The 18,826-nt window shown below is 47.0% G+C and overlaps 1 protein-coding gene across 2 annotated transcripts in view; it reads right to left on the reverse strand.

Moving 5' to 3' along the window:
* Positions 1-11,755: 11,755 nt before the first annotated feature.
* Positions 11,756-18,826, reverse strand: part of LDAH (lipid droplet associated hydrolase) — a 132,052-nt gene continuing 124,981 nt past the window's right edge. The window contains exons 7-8 of one of the 2 annotated variants that reach the window (XM_077311649.1): positions 18,000-18,194; positions 11,756-11,990 (exon numbers count right to left, since the gene is read on the reverse strand). In XM_077311649.1, coding sequence (XP_077167764.1) covers positions 18,003-18,194 — 192 coding nt within the window. In that variant the 3' untranslated portion in view covers positions 11,756-11,990; positions 18,000-18,002. Of the gene's footprint in view, positions 18,195-18,826 lie in introns of both variants that reach the window. The other variant, XM_077311639.1, reaches the window with a different exon arrangement.

An 18,826-nucleotide genomic window follows, 5' to 3' on the forward strand; every position in this document is an offset into this window, starting at 1 on the left:
TTTTGTTCAAAGTGAAATCAGTCACCACCAGTTTTGAAAGTTTAATTTAAAGGCCCGGGATGGTGGCTGAACAAGCGCGCCCCCCCCTCGAGCAAGTAACTTGGTCTCCTTTTGGGTCTATTGGCAACCAACTCTGGTGTGTACATCAAGCTCTCCCCCTGGGGGACTGGGGTTTCCAGCCTCCTGGTTACCTGCAGCTGGGATGGCTTTGGAGACTTCGTCTCTAAAAAGTCAGCGGGGGACTTCTCCTTTAGCGTGGCTTCAAGTGGATTGCATTGGGGTAGGATTTCCCTGTTGAGTGTCTTGGAGACGGGAGTTTTCGACCTCCACGTGATACCTGGAGATCTCCCTCTATTAAACCGATCTCCAGAAAACGGAGACAAGTTCCTCAGGAGAAAACAGCTGCTTTGGAGGGTGGACTTGACGGCAAAGTGGAGGATGTGATGTCATGTCTGAGCAACACTCTAGGAATTTCAGCTAGTCTCTATGATAGTCTATAGAGACTGGAAGAAATTCCTAGAGCACCACCATAGCGGGAATTCATGTGGAGAATGTTGGGGAGATTCAGGATGGTTTGCCAGCCTAGCTGTTAGGAAAACAAAATAAGAATGATGTGGCAAAAGATCCTGAGGCCCAGTACAGCTAGGGAGAGGAAACCAGCTGCAAAACTGGAGGACTCTCTGTTAGTGGTTGACATGAGATGTGCTAGTTTTTGGTGTAGAAAATATTTGGGGGGGGGGGCGGGAAGGGTGAGGAATATTCCATTCTGCAGCGTTGCTTTCCCTTCCCCAGACTTTGTAGCTGTCCAGGCCAGGGGCAGCTTCCTCAGGGCTGTTGTTTGTGTGAGCCGATCCCCAGCTGGTTAACCAAAGTACACTTGCCAGGAATTCACAACGGGGTTCTAAGCAGAGTCACAGGGTGTGACTCTGCTTAGGGTTGCACCGTGACTTGTCTTAGCGTAAACATGGCTAGGCTCATGCAGTGACGCCACAATCCCAAGTATGCTTCTTTGGCCCGTTTCAGGAGACCAGGGCCGGCTTTCTCCCACCAAAATGTGTTTGGAATTAGGGCATAAGCCGAGTGTATTGGTGGAACTCGGTTTGCGGCGTGCAGACTTTGCATTTGGATCCACAAACAAGCTGAACTTGTAATGTCATTCACGCCAGCGGATTGGAACAGGACTCGGTCCAGTCCAGTCCAGTCCAGTCTATGGTTTGCTAGATAGTTTCAGTGCACTTGGACAGATTGCACATTGACAAGGGCACAGCGGGACACAGAAGAGAGGAGCTGCAATGCAAAACTAGTGGTAAAAGAAAGAGTTAAGCATCTCACTGTCTTTTGGTTTCAGAATGTCTCTTTCTGAAGCTATTATGTGAGAGAGGCCATGGTTCAGTGGCAGAGACCATGCTTTACCCATGGAAAGTCCCAGGTTCATTGGGACTTTCTTGGGGAAGGTGGCGCTTAGGGGAGGATATGATGTCACGTCTGAGCAACACTCTAGGAATTTCAGCTAATCTCTGTGGTAAAGTCTATAGAGACTGGAAAAAATTCCTAGAGCACCACAATGGGGGCTACTTTTTCTTCCCACTCCTCAGTTTCTCAAGAGTGGGAGATTGGCGTTTGGGTAATTAGGAGCCCTACAGATTCAATCCTGGACGTCTGTATTAAAGGCTCTCATGAGCAAACCACACATGGACATGAAGTTCTGTGTTCAGAGTTCCCTGAGGTTTTTACAAAAAATGTTAATTCTCAAGTGTGAGGAGGACCTGGTTTAGATTGGGACTGTGGTGCATGCAAAGAGAAGGCAGAAGCCTTCCTTGGCATTTCCCTGGCTTGAAGGACATGTTCCTGAATTTAAACGCAGCAAGGCTTGCTGAGACTGTCAAACTGGGGGGTTGGCACTGAGGGGAAGGCGTCAACCTGACACACCACATTACCGGTCCTCACAAGGCGTTCTTGTGGCCCTGTCGCCTTCCGTGATTTCCTCCTAAAGTCCCTTCCTCACTGAGGTGGTGAATGGGTTTTGTGCCCTGTACCCCTTCAGATCGCAGGGGTGGGTCACATGATTAAATGCTCCTCCTCTGGGAAAAAGAAATCCAGCCACGCAGAAAACAATTTCGAGCCTAGCCGTTCCCCAGCATTCTGTGTGGAACAGTACAGCCCAGAAATGTTTCCCGCCTCTGTGGGAACGAGACCTTCTATGTCTTGGGTACTTCTCCCCACGGAAAACTAACTCTTGCTTTCCCCAGCCCTGATTCTTCCGAACAAGAACCGCTTTCTAAACAGAGCCACGGTCCAGAACTTGGTTGTCGCTGAGGGGTCTTCACACTTCAGCCCATGAAAGATGCCAATGTCCAGCCTTGCTGGAAGGGGAAACAATTCCTGTTTGGCTGTCGCTTGTTTTTGGACGAACAGCCTTCTCACAAGCTGATTTCTCCCCCTCAGGGAGTTAACTTTGCAATTGGTCTGCGAGTCTCTTATCCTGGAGCAATACCGAAGCGAAGGCCGTGTATGTAGAACACAGTGGGAGCCTCTACTCTCCTGTGCTCTAAAGGCGTTGATTTTGAGAGATAATATTGCAGCGAGGAAAAAAATATCAGAGTCCAGTGGTACCTTTAAAGGTGATCAGCAAATTAGCAGACAGCTTAATAAAGTTTAATTATGCAGGGGTAGTCAAACTGCGGCCCTCCAGATGTCCATGGACTACAATTCCCATGAGCCCCTGCCAGCATTTGCTGGCAGGGGCTCATGGGAATTGTAATCCATGGGCATCTGGAGGGCCGCAGTTTGACTACCCCTGGTTTAACGGATGCAAGGACCAAACTGGAATAAGAAGCTTAGTTTATATGGTTATCGTGAAGGGCATAAATATATCAAAAGCGGAGACTAATGGGCAGATGTACCCTTTTTAAATGTGGAATCCTGAGAGAAATGAACTGAGGCTCTGCTATCACGATCCACCCGTTTAAGACAAAGTCTTTCCTTCATGCAAATCTTCCCTCATTCTGTTCTGTTGACCATTCTAGATCTAACTTAGGGTTGTAGAAAGGAAGAATAGCCTGTGTAGGCCTCATTTGAGGTATCCGGATTTGATGGCTTGACAAAGGCTGCAATCCTGCATGCTCTTACTTGGACGCAGGATCCATTTAAACAAATGGGAACGCATCCAAAATAAGCACGCATAGGATTGCAGCCAAACAGTTTGGAAATTTAGCCGTAGTCCTTGGGGCATTTCTTTGTTATTTCACGAAATAGCTGTTGATATTCCTATTTTCTGTGAATTCCGTTTATTCCTCCCTTTTCTGGAATTAATTTGCAAAACGCAGGCCGTTCCTGTTTCTGGTGGCGGGGAGTTGCACCGTTCAACACGATGCAGTGTGAAAATCCTCATCCTTCATTTGCTTGGCACCTGTTTGTCTTCATCAGATGCTCTCACCTTCTGGCATGAGGAGAACAGTTTTTAGAAGACTGGTTTCAAAACTGACAGTACATCCTTCTCTGGGCTTTTGAGAGCAGGAGGACTAAGTAAATGCTGTGTCCCGATCCAGAATCTTTAAGGTCCACGTGACACCACTCATCACACCAAGAGCCAGCTTGGTGTAGTGGGAGTGCGGACGTCTAATCTGGTGAGCTGGGTTTGATTCAGCGCTTCCCCACATGCAGCCAGCTGGGTGACCTTGGGCTCACCACGGCACTGATAAAGCTGTTTCAACAGAGCAGTAATCTCAGGGCTCTCTCAGCCTCACCTCCTCACAGGGTGTCTGTTGTGGGGAGAGGAAAGGGAAGGCGATTGTAAGCCGCTTTGAGACTCCTTTGGGTAGAGAAAAGCGGCATATAAGAACCAACTCTTCTTCTTCTTCAGTAATATCAGGGCTCTCTCAGACTCACCTCCCTCACAGGGTGTCTGCCGTGGGGAAGAGAAAAGGGATTGTAAGCCACTTTGAGACTCCTTTGGGTAGAGAAAAGCGGCATATAAGAACCAGCTCTTCTTCTTCAATGCAAGGCTGGAGCTGTTGTTAAAGGAATGTTTCCTGTGCGGGACCTCCTTCACCTGTAGGGAAAACAGCTCGGGATGAAAAGGCTTTTTTGGGAGGAGACTTCTGTATAGATCGGGTTGCCAGTTCCAGGTTGGAAAATTCCTGGAACTTCAGGGGCAGAGCCTGGGGAGAGAGGAATTTGGGGAGAGGAAATTGGCAAGGCTGTGCTGTTGTAGAAGTCACCTTCTGAAACCACTGTTTTCTCCAAGGGATTTGCTCCATCTGAAGATCAGTTGTCACTGTGGGACAAATCCAAGTCTCACCTAAAAGTTGGCAGCCTCCATCTGCAGCCCTGACGTTTTGAAACTTGTTTGGGAGAATGTTTCCTCCCTGCTGATCCAGCTTCTTGGCCACGCGGAGCTTGCGAAGTGACAAAAGCCAGGGAAGATGGGTCCCTTGTGGTGCTTCTGCTAGGGAGTTTTCAAATGTGCTTGAAGACACTCAGCATTAAGCCAATGAAAACACTGAACAACCTGCAGAGTGGGAAGTGGCTGGGCTGGATACGAAGCATTTGTAGAAGTTCTGTATTTTGGGCAAAGTTTTAAATGACTCAAGAGTCATTTGATCTCCTCTATCTAGCCAGGTTCGGGTCTGTTTCTTGCTCCCCATTTCGTTTTGCCACAGAGAGAATTGTAAAAACCAAAGGGGATGTTTTAACGCAGGGGTAGTCAAACTGCGGCCCTCCAGATGTCCATGGACTACAATTCCCAGGAGCCCCTGCCAGCGAATGCTGGCAGGGGCTTCTGGGAATTGTAGTCCATGGACATCTGGAGGGCCTACCCTTGTTTTAACGTTTTCCTATCACGATCAATTGTCATGCAGAAAGCCACGAAATAAGGAGGCAGCGTTTTCAAAGGCCTGAGTTGGATGGCAAGAGATGAACAAGAAGTAGTTTGCGATGGTTTGACCCTGCTTAGCTCCTGAGATCTGACCAGATCAGGCCAGCCTAGTCCATCCTGGTAAGGTCCTCAAAAATACATTTTGAAATTGGTGCTCTTCAACCCATTCACTGAGAACTTCTACTGGAGTCCCACCTGCTCAACTTCCACCTTTTCCCCTTTGTGGAAGGGCGTGTTGTTGGTGCGCATGCTCAAAGAGCAAAGAGTTGGTTTTGATATTCTGCTGTTCACTATCCAAAGAAGTTTCAGAGTGCTTTATAATCACTTTCCCTCCCTCTCCCCTCAACTCACACCCTGTGAAATAGGTGGGGCTGAGAGAGCTCTGAGAGAACTGTTTGGCACAAGGTCACCCACCTGGCTGCTTGTGGAGGAGCGGGGACTCAAACCTGGTTCTCGCGTCTGCCGCTCTTGACCACTACACTACACTGGCCCTGCATAAAGGGACTGGGCCTCCCATCTCCGATTGCATGGACAGCAAGAGGAGCAAAAGTTAGCCGTGTTCCTCCAGGGTTCTGGTCCCTGGGTTGTTCCTCACTATGCCAAATTGCATCTCTGGATGCTTGTTTTCCAATTGCTGTCCCCGGTCCTCTTGGGCTTCCGGCCACAGTTCCAGGGGCGTCACTGGTGATGTCATAGCTCTGGCGCCGCCTCTTCCTGTCCCCATGCCCTTGCAGGGAGACTGTAGTCCATGGACATTTGGAGAGCCACAGATGGGCCACCCTTGTGCTAGGGAGACCGAAGCCCTTAGAGATGGATCCAAAGCATTCTGAAGCAAAGAAATCTCTATAGGTGGTAGTTTTTATGTTTGCAATGACACCTGTCATGTCTGTAATCTCTTCTCCGTAAGCATCAAGGGCAACACTTTGAAAGCCAGGTGCAAAAAATACCTGCTACTCAACGCATCAAAAGCGGCCTTGCACCCTGTGTTAGAACGCACCCGTAGATGTTGGGATTTGATCTCCCCCTGCCCCCCCCCATCCCCACAGTGGTTGGAATCCGTCAAAATTTTATTGACTTTGGTGGAGATACGCCTGATTTACTGTGAGATTGGAATCAGGTCCCACGAATGTAATTTATCTCAAAATATGACCAGAGGGAAGAGGGTGAAAATATCTCGAATTAAAAATAGTGTTGCACATTTTGACATTTTTTACATAGCTGGGTTCCGAATAGTTGGGCTGCAACCTTGGTCAGACCTCAGGAATGCCCCCCCTGTTCAGCACTTCTGTTTGAGTGCCTTGGCGCTGCTCCCACCCTGCCTCATCCGTGTTTCCCCCCGTATCGCTTTATATGTGAACGGATCTTGTCTGCAGCAAATGGGGCTACTGTCCATTCAGCTAAGCTCCTCCACCGGCTAAAAGCATCTCTGAAAATCAAGACACCGGCAACAGGGTGCGAAAATGCGATCTTCAGGCCCGAGCTGTTTGCATCTGAAGCCGAGCTGCGGCAGCCAAAGTTTAGACGGCTCCTTCTTGGGACGTGTTTTTCTTTCCCTCTTATCAAGAAATGAGATTCCATTTTTGCAGGAAACCGGCCGCATTCTCGCTGCTCCATATTTTTAGTGACCCCTGGAGAAATGTTGTCGGAACATATTTATCCAGTCCAACTAGCCCAAGTGAGGGAGTTTTATTGTCATCCTAAGAACAAAAGCTATTTGCAGTTTAACCACAAAAACAAATCGCCATCCGCGTTTTAATTTATACATTTCCTTTTCTCATTCGTAGGAGCAAAAACAAAACAAACGCCTTTTCCCTTTTTGTCCTGTTTTTGTCATTCCTGATAAACTATTGTTTACTGCATTTCCATGTGTATCTGTACATAAAAACAAAGGTCTATTTTTCTGGATTTTTTTTTCTTTTTTAAGTATTATTTGAGTCGGAGCGCGTGAAAAGTTCTACGGAAGGTAGCTCTTCTGTAAGCGACGGTGTAAATGCGTTGTGTATGTATTCTGCAAATTTAAATAGATTGTACATATTCGATTGTAAATTAACTGTAAACAAGCAATATATATATTTTCTTGAACATATTACATAGTGGTATATATTTGTTAAATAAGCCCTCTTGTATACTCTTAATTAACCTTTTAAATATTTTGTACAGATAAGTTTATTAAATATTTTATTGAGACGCGCTTCAATGGAACTCTTCTTTGGCGTTTTTCTTGGGGGACGGGGACGGTGCAGGACAGCTGGATTCTCTTAACCCCAAATGGAATTTCTCTCTTACCTGTCCGCCAATAGGATTGTCAACGGTCAGTTCTACCCAGCACTTTATTATTCTGCAGTCTGGCTGGCCCTTCCACCACCCCAGTGATAGGACTTAATTATTTTCTCATTTTACAGATGGGAATCATAAAGTGGGGGGATTAAATAGGCGTCTGGTGGCACTTGGTTGGCTGATGACGTTTATTCTGACCCAGATGGGCTTTCGTGAGTCAGCATTCACCTTATCTGGTGAACAAAGACGACGTCCATACGAGGCTGAATGATTTCCATTCCATATGGCTAAATGCTGGGCCTTCTACAATAATAACCCCAGAGGGGTAAAAGCTGCGCAAGTATGTCACAGAAGGCCAGGGGCACCTCGAAGGCAGTCTGTAAGATGCCGCTGGACCTCTGATCATTTTTGCTTTGGCTGAGTGTCACGGCTGGACTTAATAACCCGATGGAAGTGTTGCCCAGCCCATCTGTGTTTCTTTGCATGTCTCAGAGGCGCATGTCTAAGAAGCCGGCTCTTCAGCCAGGCCTGTTGCATAACCCAGTAAAAAAGAGAGAATCTCTCCCAGGCTATCAAAATCTGTATACGATATAACATTTATACAACACTCCTTGATAAGATATTGAATCCAACGTCCAAATGTGCCTGGTCTCTATTTTCATGATTAAAGAAGCAACCAAAACGGACTCTAGATTTATGCCGTTTTCAATGTTGAATTTTCGTCAGTGGTTGTTTCCTCCTGTGATTGTGAAACTTATCCTAGCAAGTTTCCAATATTTCAACATTTATTGTAGCATAAACTCTACTGATAAAACACCGGCCTTCAGCTCACAGGTATGGGAGAGCTTTGTCAAGAGACCGCTCAAGAGACATTTATTCAGAACCGCCTGTTTTTTTGTGTTGTAGTTGTAGTTGTAGCATAACCCATGGCTGTCTGATACAGCGTGGATGCACGGAAGGGTGTGTGGCTGCCACTGAGATCCATTCTGACGTTTTTATTTCCTGTCCTGGAGTGCCAATGCTTGCTCAGGAATGCCCATCAATTGACCCTCTGAATACTTCCCCCAGAAGAATCTGGCAAAAAAAAAAGAAGTTCTTTCCTGAGCTCTTCATGCTCAAGCACCTTTGGAAGCAGCAGCAGTCAGTCACAGTGTGGGAGCCTAACAGTGAATCAACTCTGGTTGTTCCTTCACGAATACACGGAAACCTACGTCTGATAGGAGTGGCCCGGTGGTGTCAGGAGATGCACAGGCAGAAATTGAAGCACTGAAGTAACAAATCAGGAGAACTGGGTATAGTGTGCACGGGGCTTTTGACCCACTCTCAGAATGACTAAATCCCTGCCATCTACACTGAATTTGATTTCCATTTTGATTTGGGGTGCTTTAAATTTTCCCTCTGCATCATGCGTGATTGATTCGTGGTGACTCTACCTTTCCCCCGTGATATCCTGAAGTGGATATAAGCCTTGATATTTCAAAAACCGCCATGGGTAAATGTGTAGATGTCTCCTTTTTGTGAATTAACTCCCTGTTTCGTGCTTCAGAGCAAAACAGTCTTCTCTGATTTGCCAGGGCATCAGTTCAAAGACTTCCTGGTTCCCAGTGGCAAGGCTTGTCCTAAAATGTGCTTGGCTACCCTCCCCGCTGAACTTCCCCAATCAAGTGCAGAACACTTTCTCTTTCAATGGGGGGGGGGGGGGGTAGTAGAGGAAGACCCAAGTTCAAATTGATCCGAACTCAGCAGGATCCACAATGGAATAAACAAAGTGCAGAATCAGCCCTGGTCTCTGATGTTTGGAGATAATGTGTATCTCAAGAGCACTTTGGTTCATGCCCCCCTGTATTAGAAACACCAACATACGGACTCGAACTATTTCCATGCCTCAGGAAGAGCTATCATTCCTACCTCCTGTGGTAGAAACACAGTAAACATCATCATCAATCAGTTATCTGTCCTTTAACTAAGGTTGCCATCTCCATATTGAGAAATACGTGGAAATTTGATGGTGGAGGCTAACGAGGGCAAGATCTGGCGAGGGGAGGCACCTCAGTGGAATACATTCCATAGAGTCCACCTTCCAAAGTGGCCATTTTCTCTGGGTGAACCGATCTCTGTGGCCTAGAGGTCAATTGTAAGCCACTACCTGGAGATTAGAGCCTCTTGTGGCGCAGAGTGGTAAGGCAGCTGCCTGAAAGCTTTGCCCATGAGGTTGGGAGTTCAATCCCAGCAGCCGGCTCAAGGTTGACTCAGCCTTCCATCCTTCCGAGGTCGGTAAAATGAGTACCCAGCTTGCTGGGGGGTAAACGGTAATGACTGGGGAAGGCACTGGCAAACCACCCCGTATTGAGTCTGCCATGAAAACGCTGGAGGGCATCACCCCAAGGGTCAGACATGACTCGGTGCTTGCACAGGGGATACCTTTACCTTTACCTGGAGATTGGCAACCTTCCCTTCAACACAACGACAACACACTCTGCCTCCTCAAACAGGCTTCCTTCCTCATGCTTCATAATATGGTCAGCCCTGAATAGCATGAGTTTTTTTGCGTTATGCCTTCCTTAGAGCCTGGGTAAGGACATTCTTCCTTCTCCATTTCCTTGATGTGCCTGGCCCTCCCTCCCTCCCTCCCTCCCTCCCTCCCTCCCTTCCTTCCTTCCTTCCTTCCTTCCTTCCTTCCTTCCTTCCTTCCTTCCTTCCTTCCTTCCTTCCTTCTCTCCCAAATTCTGCATTCATGCTTCTTCCCTTAGCAGCCCCTTTTGGCAAGTGCGCTGTATTCTGATCACTGTGGCTTTCTCTTTTCAGCATTTTGTGCTGGCTTAATCATTCTTGGTCACTCGGAAACTCTCCAGGGATTCTTATTTTGTCTGGGCTCCAAGGGAGAGGCTCAAGGGCTTGCCGTAATTGCAAAGTCTTAACTTGACCCCGTGACACGGCAAGTAAGACGACGGTCTCCCGGGCACTGAAGGTCGCTATCGTTCCAACAAAGGTTTAAGGCACTCGAGCGACGATGAAATTTGTTCCGTGTCTCGTGCTGAGACAAAAATGCTTGTTGGTGGATAAGCAAGCCTTGGGGAGGCAGGGGAAGGAGAAGAATCCACCACATCTGACGCGGGAGGCCCTCAAAACGAAAGCCGTGAATGGGAACAACTGCAAAATGATAAATTATCTGTTGAGCGTGCCTCTCGCTTGTTTAGTTGTTGAGAGCAATATCTTACTCATATCTTCTGGACATGTATGTCATTCCTAAACAATACACTCTGTATCCAGGTGTTTAGAAATTGCACTGCTGTGGAATTTTCTTTTTTGGGGGGGGGGCATTTTGAATCTGTACATTCTTCAAACTCGAATTAAATGTCTATGGACTATACTGTCTGCCCTTATTTTGTTTAATATGCTAATTTGCAGCGACGAAAATGTTTCAGAAGGTAACATGAGAGGACAGAAGTGCTCCTTTTTTCTTTCTTTTGCATGCCGATGAAGAATCGCTAAATTTTGGCAACTGCACCCAGTTAATTGCAATGAGACAGGGAGGCCAGGGCTGCAGCCAGATTTACCAACTGCACATTTGAAATTGCACACAGGAGAAAACGGGGGGGGGGGGGGGTGTTGGCGCAAGTCCCAGAGCAAGTTGGACAAAGCAACCCCTTCAGTGCAGGCAAAACCACTTGGCTCGGACCCCGGACAAGAGGAATGGGATTGTAGGGGCCACCAGATTCAACTGGTTCTGGGCAGCCAGGGGCCTCAAGAGCAGCGGCTTGACAAGACTCACCTGGGGTAACAAAGGATCTGCCTGCCTCTGCCCCGACACCTGAAATATACGCAGGTGGAACTGCCTTAGAATGGGCAGAGTGCATGGAGCTCTCTATAGAGGCAAGAGGCTTTCAACCAAGAGCTGGGGTTCCCTGCCATGTTCATGTAGGCCAGCCTGCTGTGTGAATCCAGACATATTTCCTGGCTTATCATAACGGACAATAAAGGAGAGCTGGGTTTTTGTACCCTGCTTTGTATTACTCGAAGGAGTCTCAAAGTGGGGCCCCTCCTCTTCCCACCACAGGCACCCTGCGTGGTAGGTGAGGCTGAGAAGAGCTCTGAGAGAGCTGTGACTAGTCCAAGGTCACCGAGCATGTGGAGCAGGAGTGGGGAATCAAACCCGGTTCTCCGATTAGAGGCTGCCGCTCGCCACCACTAGACCACGCTGGCTCAGAAAGTCACACACAAATATAGTAACAACTGTATCTGAAGAGAAAATAAAATGGTTGAGTCACAGTGGGTCCCAAGGAGATCACCCAAGCACATTCAAGAAAAATAGAGTCCAGTAGCACCTTTAAGACCAACCAAGATTTATTTAAGGCGTGAGCTTTCGAGTGCAAGCACCCTTCGTCAGACTGGAAAGCTCACGCCTTGAATAAATCTTTGTTGGTCTTAAAGGTGCTACTGGACTCTGTTTCTGTTGTGCTATTTCAGACCAACATGGCTACCCACTTGAATCTATAAGTACCTTCAAGATCAGTGATATTATATCAGTTCCTTAGCAAAGGGGGAGGGGGAAACGTTTTGGTTAAAATGAGTCCATCCATCATACATTAACCTAAATCAATGTTCTTAGCACCAAGATTTTATTGAACAATAATATTCTTAGTTGCACAAGTAGTTTTTTTTATACATGGATCAGAACACTCGAGACAGTCAAGAGCCACCTAGTTGACTAAGGATCCCATCCAATGCTCTGGCTCAAAGGGACAAGTGCCTTATTATTGCCATACTGTTGGCTGGAATCACCGTCCTTGCCCAGTTCAGTGACCGTCACGGAAGCTGCTTCCTCCGTACTTGAAGCCTGTGAAGAACGGCAGCGTTGGAGAGAGATGTCCTCAAGCACATCACTCTAAAAACCTCACCACACTTCTATATGATTGCACGGGTTGTAGTAATGCGGGAGATCCCAAACTTTTTCGGGCTACCGACCCTTTGGGTCCCAGGCGATATCCTCGATGCCCCCCCCAACATAAGAATACATACATCTTTCCTGTTGTTAGGCCTACTGCAAATTCAAAACACACTGTATTGTCTACACTTGTCTGGGGAAAATATTTGAGTCTGCAAAAGTCATCTTTGAAAGTCACTTTCGTTCCTCATTGGGAAGATGGGGAAGGAGAGAAGCAAGCAGTGGAAAATCCCATGGCCAGGAACAAGCAGGAAAAGGCTTTTCCAGCCTCCCAGAGATGGAGACTTTTGGGGAAGGGTTGCCAACCATGGACAAAGAAAGTCCTGTAGATTTGAGCTGGAGTGAGGGAAGGAGAGTCTGAAGAGGGGAAAGAGCTCAGCAGGGATAGGATCCCACCTAGCCAACCTTCTGAAGCTGTCGTTTTCTTCAGGAAGTAAAGCGGGGTTGGCCCTGGTCAGCACTGGGGTGGGAGACCATCAAGGAAATCCAGGGTCACCACTCCAGGGGGAGGTTATAGCAAGCCCCCATGGAATGCCTCTTGCTAGGAAAATGCAGCTGCAGGAAGTGTCAGACTGCTGCCCCCTACTGCCCCCAAATTCATCACTGCTCCCTTACTGCCCCCAAATCCTTTAACCCCCCCCCCCGGATTCTTTCACCACTCCCCAGGGGGGTGTACCACCCACTTTGGGAACCCCTACAGAAATCGTCATTCATTCATTCATTCATTCATTCATTCAACTCCTATAAGCATCCATCCATCCATCCATTCATCGTATGCCATGTGTGTAGTATAGCCACAGACCCAAGGATTGTCCGGTGGCCAAGAAGGGGACGTTCGGAGGTGGTTTGCCATTTCTTGTCTCTGTGCCTTACCCCTGGTGTTCCTGGGAGGAGGTCCATCCAAATACTTGGAGGTCTCCCATCCAAATACTAGCCAGGGCCAATTCTCTAGTGGCACTCTGTTTTTACCCATCTGGAGTGGCATCCAATTTAATGCATTTTAGGGATTTGCTTTCTATTTACCAGGAGGCCTTTAAGCTGTTTGTCCCGTCCCCCCCCCCGAGTGCCTCCTCCTCCAACCAGCTTTTATTCCCCCCCCCAGGGCGCTATGCTGGCAACCTTTTGGATGTAATCACTAACAATTCGACACCATCATGTCACAAGAACAACTGAACTTCATTCCTGATCTTATCATGATCCTTCTTTGCACCCCTCTTCTATATGCCCGGATATTTTCAGCCCCGACTTAAGACAACTGCTTCTTGCTTTAGAACAAATAATCCTGCAGCTCTTCGTTCCTAACTGATCTTGAGGGACCTACCACACTTGTGAACCGAGAAGACCAAGGTTCAAACAATCTCATCTCTGCTGTGACTTAACCGTAATAAATGGACAGCGATACTTGTTTTAATGGGATTAGTGTTAAGAACTGCAGATCCTTTTGACACTTAACCCTAAGGGGCTCGATGAGTAAGGGAGGGGCTGTGGCTCAATGGTAGGTAGTGTACCTGCATGACATGCAGAAGGTCCCAGGTTCAATCCCCAGCATCTCCAGTTAAAAGGACTAGGCAGGAGGCAAAATAAAAACCACGGAGGGCCGCTGCCAGTCTGAGTAAACAATACTGATTTTGATGGACTGATGGTCTGATTGAGTATAAGGCAGTTTCATGTCTTCACATGTACTGAGGTCAAAACTAAAAGAAGGGCCTGTGGTTGAATGATTATAATGACAAATGGCTAGATTTTGTTATCTATTCCAGCCAAAGATGCAAACACATCTCCATCAAAATGGGATGACTTCCTTTAAAGCTCCCCACATTTGAGATCTCAACACATCTCCCATAAGGGTTGAATAGCCTGATACACACACTGAAAGTGCAACGTTATTACATAAACTAGGGGCAAAGCCCATGGCACCCAGGAATACAAAGGGTGCCAGGACACACACCAGTACTGTGTCCTTCCTGGTTTCTGGCCCTCCTCCCCCTGCTCCCTGCTCCAACTTGAGATCCAGCATGCTGAAGTGGTTAAAGAGTAGGAGAGTCTAATCTCAAGGGCTGGGTCTGATGTTGGCCTCCAGGCAGGGGCTTGGATATCAGGGATAACTGGTCTCCAGTCATCACTTCCTCTGGAGAAAACATCTGGAAGGAAGAAGGAAAGAAACAAAGAAGGAAGGAAAAGGGAGAAGGAAAGAAGGAAAGGAACAAAGAGAGGGAGGGAGGGAGGGAGAAGGGCAGGAGAAACAAACGAAGGAAGAAAGGAAGACAGAAAAAAGGAAAGAAGAAAAGGGGGAGAGAGATGGGAAAAAAAGGAAAGAGGAAAAGAAGGGAGAAGGGAATAATGAAAGGAAGGGTAGGAAGGAAGGAAGGAAGGAAGGAAGGAAGGAAGGAAGGGAGAGAGAGAGAGAGGGAAGGAGAGAAAGAGGAAGGAAGAAAAGAAGGGGAGAGGAAAGGAGAAAAATCGAAAGATTGCAAGAAGGAGGGAGGAAGGGAGGAAGAAAGGACAGAAGGAAGGAAAAATATTCTCCTGCACCTCCCCAATTAGGGGGGGAGGACACAAATGGAGGCGTGTCCAAAGGCTGCCCTGGACTCTATGGGGCTGGTAGGTGGCATTCTCTCCATTTTCCATGGCCCCTCCCCTCGGCTCAGGCTCAGTGATATGCCAAAAGGCTGCGATGGCCCCTGTGGTGCTGCAGGGCAGCCTTTCCTGTGTCTCCTGCCCCCCTCTGACTCTTCATCCCTCCCAGCTTACCCTTGGGAAGTGGGCCAGCAGAGAGGGATGGCTGTTCTTCCAGCAGAAAGGAGGCAGAGGAAGAGACCAGGGGTGGGGCATACCCGCCATTGGCCCACCATGAGAGAATGGACACTCCTGAGGGCCAATAAGGTAGAGTGTGACTTGTCCTCATGCAACTTGAATGGTTAAAGCTACCTGTGCTATATGAAAATATTGCACATTGAGGTGGTTTGGGCCATTGAGGCAAGAACTGTTATGTACATTTTAGTGCCTGTATCTATTCAAATGTCAAGAGTTGCAGATGTAACTATCAATTGCTGTTTAATCTGCCCAGGGAAATGAGTAAGGAAGTGGACAGTTAGTTGGTTTAAATCAGTTGGTTGAAAGTGGGAAAAGATGAATTTGGTGAGCCACAAACTAGCTCAAGAAGGTAACCTTTTCACATTACACATATTTGGAAATTATAGAATAAATCCTAGAGATGTATGGTTTTTCAGTCCCCATTAGCACCAAGACATGATTCCAAAGTGGTTAGCGAAGGACCTCTGGTTAACATTATGCCCAGTTCTCACCCTAACCAGATGAGGTAAACCTGTTCCTAGAGCATAACCATTCCAGAGTGTAGGGAAAGTCATCTGAGACTGAACGTATCTCCATACAAAAAGGTGGCCTGCCCAAACAATATTAATGGTGAGTTTTTGACATCCAAGGATCTCATTTATTTAGAAATCTGATATATTTGCCTTTCTCTTGAGTACCTTTCTCCAAACCCAATGACATTGCATGCCTTTTTGTATGGGGTTCAGTAACACGAGCCATTATGTGTTGTCTGAAATAGCACAGCTCAGAAACGGACATTACCACCACATTTACTGGTTGTGAGAACAGGACTCTAGTGGTTTCCTGGAAATAACTACAGGCAAGATAGCCTGCAAGCCTCCACCAGGCATTCGGTTGAGGCCGGGTTGTGGAAGATCAAGGATCCCTCTTTAGGATGCCCTGAGGCGGGCTGGTAGTGGGTGTAGGGGTGATGGACTGGCAAGGGTGGGGAGTGAGTAGGATGGGTTATGCCACCTGGGAATTTCTGCAGTTTTATCAAGGTTTTATTATAAACCTCCATGAGATGGTGTGGCCCAGGCATGGCGGTCAATAAATTTAAATAATAAATAAAAAATAAAGAGCTTTATCATGGCCTGCCTCCAGTTGTGCGGTTCCTCTGTCTGAAAGGTATTTCTGTTTGCAGAAGAGAGGGTTCACACCTCCTTTTGGCAGATCATGAACCAAATTGGGGGGGGGGGGGAGACAGGAGGCTGTAGCAGGAGGGGAGAGCAGGACAATCCTCCAAAGTCTGTGGCTGGCTGGATACCCACCACTTCCCTTCATTTTATATCTTATAAAATAATCATTTAAAAAGTCCAAAAATAAAAAAAGGATATTTTTAAAGGCTGTTCTTGGATATGAAAGAGATGAGAAAGAGAACTTTCTCGTTTTTGGATTATATTACCTCTGAACTGTTTCTAATATAGGTTGGAATGGGTCCTTACTGAAGGATATTTCTCTCTCGCTCTCTATTATATAGAAAAAGTAATTGTAGAAAACGTAAATCTTATGCAAGTCTCTGAGAAAAGAATCTTTTTCGAAAAGGGAAGACATTGGGGCATTTAGGGCTCGGTGCTGTGTGCTAATGGACATTAGTTAAGAAAATATATCAGCAGAGGAAGGCAATACCCTAAGATGCCTCCATCTTAGGTACGGTCTCACCTAGTTGTCATCAGCAACTAATTATATATTTGCTCATGATTCTCCTATGTAAGCACCTTTGAACCCCAAATGCTGTCCATGCAATTCAATCGCCAGTGAATACAAACAAATCCGAATGGCTGATTTTTCCTGTTTGGAATCTGTCAACCATTTTCATTAGGCTTATGTTAATTTGCTCTTACGATTTGCCTATAATTATGAAATTATAACTTCCATTCCATGACATTGTATCTGAGGAAGTGTGCGTTCACATGAAAGCTCATCCCTTGAATCAAACTTTGTTGGTCTTAAAGCCGCCCCTGAACTCTAAATTTGTTCTGCTTTCCTTGTATTGTGCTATAGTTCTTTGACACCTTGATATTGGGCTGATTCACACGTACACGGACATCACTTAAAAAACTTGTGCACTCAGTGACCCACAGCTAAATGCGACAATGACCTGCTTTTCAGGCCTGGCATTTGAGAGGACTTGGAAGCCTTGGAAGACTATGGAACGTGACCAGTCATGGCTGTTTCACACACAAAACTAATTCCTTGGTGCTGCAACCACATACAGGCGTGGGCTCATGTTCAATAACATCATCGAGCAAAGGGAACTGCCCCTTGCCCTGCAACTGACAGGACGGGAAGGGAATGCGGTTATGACCCGCTTTGAGACGCCTTAAGGTAGGGAAAAGCAGGGTTTGAAAACCTACTCTTTGTCATTGTAGAAAAAGAAGAGTTGGTTCTTATATGCCGCTTTTCTCTATCAGGAGACTCAAAGCGGCTTACAATTGCCTTCCCTTTCCCCACAACAGACACCCTGTGAGGGAGGTGAGGCTGTGAGAGCCCCAATATTACTGAAGAAGTAGTAGTATTAGCTCTTATATGATGCTTTTCTCTACCTGAAGGAGTCTCAAAGCGGCTTACAGTCGCCTTCCCTTTCCTCTCCCCACTACAGACACCTTGTGAGGTGAGTGAGGCTGAGAGAGCCCTGATATTACTGCTCAGTCAGAACAGCTTTATCAGTGCTGTGGCGAGCCCAAGGTCACCCAGCTGGCTGCATGTGGGGGAGAAGCGGGAAATCAAACCCAACTTGCCAGATTAGAAGTCCGCACTCCTAACCACTACACCAAGCTGGCTCCAACCTTTGTTTTTAACATGCACTGGCCACGGCCCCTGGACTACTACCATGTGTTTTTAAAATTCTGGTTTTACATTTGACAAAATCCACGGCAGGCACTTGCATCCATATTGAAGGCATTTCACCCTGTCGATGGGACAGCATTAATGTCATGCTACACCCTCAACAGGAAAGAAGCCACGTTGCACAGGGGAAATGAGGGGAGCAAACCTTCTCAAGTACAATTACACGTTCACAAAGCATAGGTAGCCTCTCACAACCGTTGACTTTATCCCCTGCTTCACCTTTCACAGTCTGGCTAGATCGTCCTGTACCCACTCCGTAATCATAGCAGCCACTTCCTTGCTGGCTCCAAGAACAAAAGCGTGTCGGATTCCTTTTTCGCACAATCGGATGTCCCCCTCTGGAAACTCTGCCTTCATCTCTTCGTAGTAACGCACAGGGCACCACGGGTCTGTAGCTCCATAGTAAAAAGTCAGCTAAAAGCAAAAGAGGAGAGATTATATTAGAAGGAAAACTGGTTCAGACGTCACCCATGGAAAGTTTCCTCAACACAATCTAGGGATGCCAACCTCCAGATGGGACCCAGGGAGCCCCCAGAATTATTGCTCCTCTCCAGACCACAGAGATCACTTCCCTTGAAGAAAATGGATACTTTGGAAGATGAACTCCGTGGAATTGTACCCTGTTGAGGACCCTGTCCTCCTTTGGCTCCATCCCCAAATATCAAGGAGTTTCCCAATGTAGTGTTGACAGATCCCCCATCCCCCACTGGTGGCCAGAGAAACTTAGGTGTAAACTGCACGGAGCTTTTATTCCAATCCCAGGTCAATTCAGTCCCTGCCATCTACACAGAATGCAATTTCCGTTTGGATTTTGGGCAATTTAAATTTTCCTTCCGCAGCAAGAAGGATTGATCCGGAGTGACCCTACCTTTATTGTGCAATATCTTAGAGTGCTTTTAACCCTCAATATTTTTCAAATCCGGATTGGGAAAGCAAGCTCCGTGGTAGAGAACCTCTGATAGGCCACACCTGGTCATGTGACAAGCTTGCCTTAAAGGAGAAGCCCCTAATTTCTCTCAACTTCTGTCGGTCCTGGATTTTTTCTC

This window comes from Paroedura picta, chromosome 1 (genome assembly GCF_049243985.1).
Source record: "Paroedura picta isolate Pp20150507F chromosome 1, Ppicta_v3.0, whole genome shotgun sequence".
NCBI classification, from domain to species: domain Eukaryota; kingdom Metazoa; phylum Chordata; class Lepidosauria; order Squamata; family Gekkonidae; genus Paroedura; species Paroedura picta.